A 3837-nucleotide genomic window follows, 5' to 3' on the forward strand; every position below is an offset into this window, starting at 1 on the left:
GGTTGGAATAGGGTCTATAAATCCTCTAAAATGTGTTTGATGTAAGAGAGAGACAAAGATCTAAAGAGTTGTACAGGAGATACAAAGTGAGGTCAATAATAAACAATTTTCTTGAAAATTTAAGTTTGTTGCATGATTTATCTATTCATTTGAGTAGTCAAACATTTGGATGTAGTTGTGAATTAATAAGAGATTTAAATACTGACTTAAATGTTCTACTAACAAAGTTCCATCAGAATTTCCATTTTGGGTTGCTCACAGATTCATTTGATGCTGCTACTTTTTCTAATTCAAAATGGTTTTGATGGTAACTAGGGCCATTCTATGAATGTTGTCTCTGTTTCACCTAGAATGGGTCATCTATAACATAAATGAGATATTACTAACCTAATATGTGATGGAAGTGTGGTTCAAATAGTGTACACCAAGAGAATTGACAAGTAAAGATAATGAATTTGAAGCCAACTAGCCTTAATAATGGGTTTGTTTCATGTTGGAAGATGTCAGTACATGTTGAATGAATGGTGAAAAAACTAATAGTAGAGTAACTAGCTATCCATCCAAGATAAGTAACCTATAAATATCCACTTTTTTTTTATCATATTTCACTAAATTATTTCTATCCAAGGTAGTTGCAGCGAAATGTATTTGTTAACATAAGTAGTTCAATAATCAAAAGCATTAAAAAATATCATTGAAGTAAAATGAGCAGTCCTATGTGTGTCTAACAATATTATAACAAAAATGACTCTCAAAAACTGAAAACCACCATTATGCTTACCAAGTCTGCCCTTCTTTCTTCTAAGGTATTGTCTTTGTCTAAAGAATCAACAAGAAAACCATATAGAACTAGATTTCAAACAATGTGAGTGTAAAGATAAGTGTATCCCAACCATGTGCATGCCTCCCTTTCATTTTGAACTATATGTAGAAAAAAATTTGCATTTAAATGATCTACTAATTTTGAGATAAATTGGCTCTCAATTGGTAATTGTTGATTCATAAGGGACAAATCATATTTCAGCTCACTATGACCTGTTAATATTATTCCTTCACCATGAGAATCATATTATGGCCTTCTAGCTTGACCAAGCATGTGCATAACATCTAAGGGACTGAGCTCACTGCACATACCTTTATTAGGGTTGTAAATTTGACTTCCTTTTATAATAACAGTATGTGTAGGGAGATTTACTCACCATGCAAGTGCGGCACTTGATACCAAAAATTATATATGCCTATCAACAAGAAGCTCTTCTACTAGAGTTTGATCTGGCTTGGCCATCCATAAGGAAACTATGATTCTAATGCAAACAAGGGGGCATCACATGACTATGTAGTATGTACATATTGCTGACTTATTGGAGCCCATGCATGCTATGATCAAAACATAGAGCTTCCCTAACTAGTAGATTAAAACCTAATGCATGAGTAGAGAATAGCACAGAAACTGTCGCTAAAGCCTTTTCAACCACAAATGAAGTAATTTTTTCAATGTTCAATTTGACAAAAAATCCAATGGCAACATGAGTACCTCTAAGCGTGAAATAGCTATAACTTCTAAGCATGTTTTGAGCTCCACACTGCATGAAAGAATAGCATAAGGGGAGATATTGACAGATGTTGTAAATGCAAATGCAATGGTAGGCAATGCGCAAAATATGGAATCAAAGACAATACACTTGAATTATTTGAATAAATGCTCAAGGGAGATGTCATCATACTCAATGACATGATGACACAATCTACACATGAAAGATTTGGCAAAAACTCAGTTTAAAAAATGTATGCAAACTGTGAGTGTACATAGTGCACATGAGTTTTTGATTATTGATCGACTACTTTGAAGGTTCTTCTGAAATATTAAGTATCATTTCAGTATCAATATTGTATGTATCCGAATGTGTCCAAAAAATCTGAATCAATAAATTGAGTCATTTTATATTTTAGCTCTTTCAAACCATTGGAGACAAAAGAGAGAGAATGAATACAACTCTCATAGCAATGCGAAAGGTTTTGCCAGATGTGAACAACATTGATTTTATTAAAAAAATTTCTAGATTCAGTAGTACCTATTATATTGGGTTTTGTTAAAAACTTAATATCATTTTTTAACAATTTAGGTGACAATCATTATTTTCATGTCAACAATGACTCTTTAAATTAAGATGTTAAATCTTTATTACCTCTAAATAGCTTAAGCATCATATACTAAGACTTGATTTCTAAACTAGAAATATTTAATAATCACTTACCGTTTTTTCCAATTTTAGTACGATGTGTAAGAGTCCAGAAATACTACTCATTCAGAATCCCACAAAGAAATTATGATTTGGCCCAGATTTTAATATTTTTCCAGCGAGACTCCATGAAATGGGTGGAATTATCCTGAGTATAGACGCCAAATTTAAAATAATGGTCTGCACGTCGCCTATCGTCAGCAGCAAACTTCTCCTCGCCGTCGATAAACACGTAAACTTTTCCTTCATCTGCATCGTGAATAACATTCAAATGAATCCACCGATCGTACACATCAGAAACCACAATAGAATGATTGTAATACTTCAGTTGCCCATCGTAAACACGCAGCTGTAAAGCCGTTGCATGTCCCATTTCGGATGCCCCAAAAACTTGCATGATGCATGTTCCCGACGTACCACACGGTACATAAAAATCCCCCTCGAATTGCCGCACTCCTGCTGTGTAATTGTATCCCTACAAAACAACATACAAATCAAACCATATAGATATATATGGTCTGACCCTTGCTATTGAATTAGAGGGAAATCTTTGATTAGAAATCTAACCTTGATGCGGATTTCTGTCCGGGGCTTGGTGTTGCTGTTGGGATCATGCGGTTTGTCATCGTTGTAAACCCACATGTCATGGACGCCATCTGTGAAATTGTAGCGCTCACACAACTCCTTATCATATGGCTTTTGTATCACTAAATTTTCAGCGGTCAAGTTTAGTTGAGTAAATCCTTCAGTTGGGTCTGCTGATCCATGCGCAACCCAAAAAATCAGAAGCCCGCACAAAATCTGTGGCAAAATCATCATTACTCCAAACTAAGCTTATTGACCCAGAAATACATTATGTGAGATGCACCCAACTGCAACATATGTACATTGAACAGATACGACACTGGACATTCAATTGGATGTATCATTTCCATTGTAATTTACGCTTGCAAAATAAGTAGCTGTAAAGCGTAGCGTAGACCTCGTCATTTGTGTGTCTTTTTACAGAGCGGGCACATATTTTCTGTCTGTTGCAGGAGCAATTGAGTAAAGAAGAATAAACTTATAATGCATGGCGTTATCGGGGAAGACATACTTCTCGTTGCTTTGTTTATCTTCTTTGTGAGGAACGCTATTTTTGTCGGGAAACAAGTGGACATTTCTGTTTATATCGAGATACTGGACGTTTTTGTATTAAATTAATTCTAAAATGCTTGAAAGCTAGTTTGTTTGGATAACTATGTGTTGATAGTGTACTTAAGTTTATGTTTTGAATATTAAATTTAAAAAAAAATGTTAATGTATATTTGTGAGTGAATTTGATGAGTAGCTTATAATATGTTTACTAGAAATTAAGTCGTATTGAATGCAAATATTCAACATTATAAGTAAAAAAGTTAAAATTATATGTTTAGTACATGTAGAATAGATATCTTTTAGTCCTTGACATTTAACTATAGAGACTTGTGTTCTAAAGTTAAATAGCTACATGACATTATGAATAATATAAATTCTTCATGTGTGTGTGTGTGTGTGTACTGAATAAAATAGTGTTACATGAAAATAAAGTTAAAATGAATGAAAAAATATGGTTATT

The 3837-nt window shown here is 33.6% G+C and overlaps 1 protein-coding gene across 1 annotated transcript; it reads right to left on the reverse strand.

Moving 5' to 3' along the window:
- Positions 1 to 2325: 2325 nt before the first annotated feature.
- On the reverse strand, positions 2326 to 3230 carry LOC149534050 (citrate-binding protein-like). Its single transcript, XM_089805958.1, has 3 exons — positions 3186 to 3230; positions 2808 to 3041; positions 2326 to 2715 (listed from the first exon to the last, which is right to left on the reverse strand). The coding sequence occupies exons 1-3, from the start codon at positions 3228 to 3230 to the stop codon at positions 2326 to 2328; spliced, it is 669 nt and encodes a 222-aa protein (XP_089662084.1).
- Positions 3231 to 3837: the final 607 nt, after the last annotated feature.

This window comes from Cupressus sempervirens, chromosome 10, assembly GCF_028749045.1.
Source record: "Cupressus sempervirens isolate cs-2001-9-10 chromosome 10, ASM2874904v1, whole genome shotgun sequence".
NCBI lineage: Eukaryota > Viridiplantae > Streptophyta > Pinopsida > Cupressales > Cupressaceae > Cupressus > Cupressus sempervirens.

Coding starts and splice junctions, on each gene's coding strand:
- LOC149534050 (XM_089805958.1), bottom strand. CDS start 3,230: ATGACGAGGTCTACGCTACGCTTTACAGCTACTTATTTTGCAAGC. Junction 3,042..3,185: donor CAGCTACTTATTTTGCAAGC/GTAAATTACAAT, acceptor ATTTTGCCACAG/ATTTTGTGCGGGCTTCTGAT. Junction 2,716..2,807: donor GGACAGAAATCCGCATCAAG/GTTAGATTTCTA, acceptor GTTGTTTTGTAG/GGATACAATTACACAGCAGG.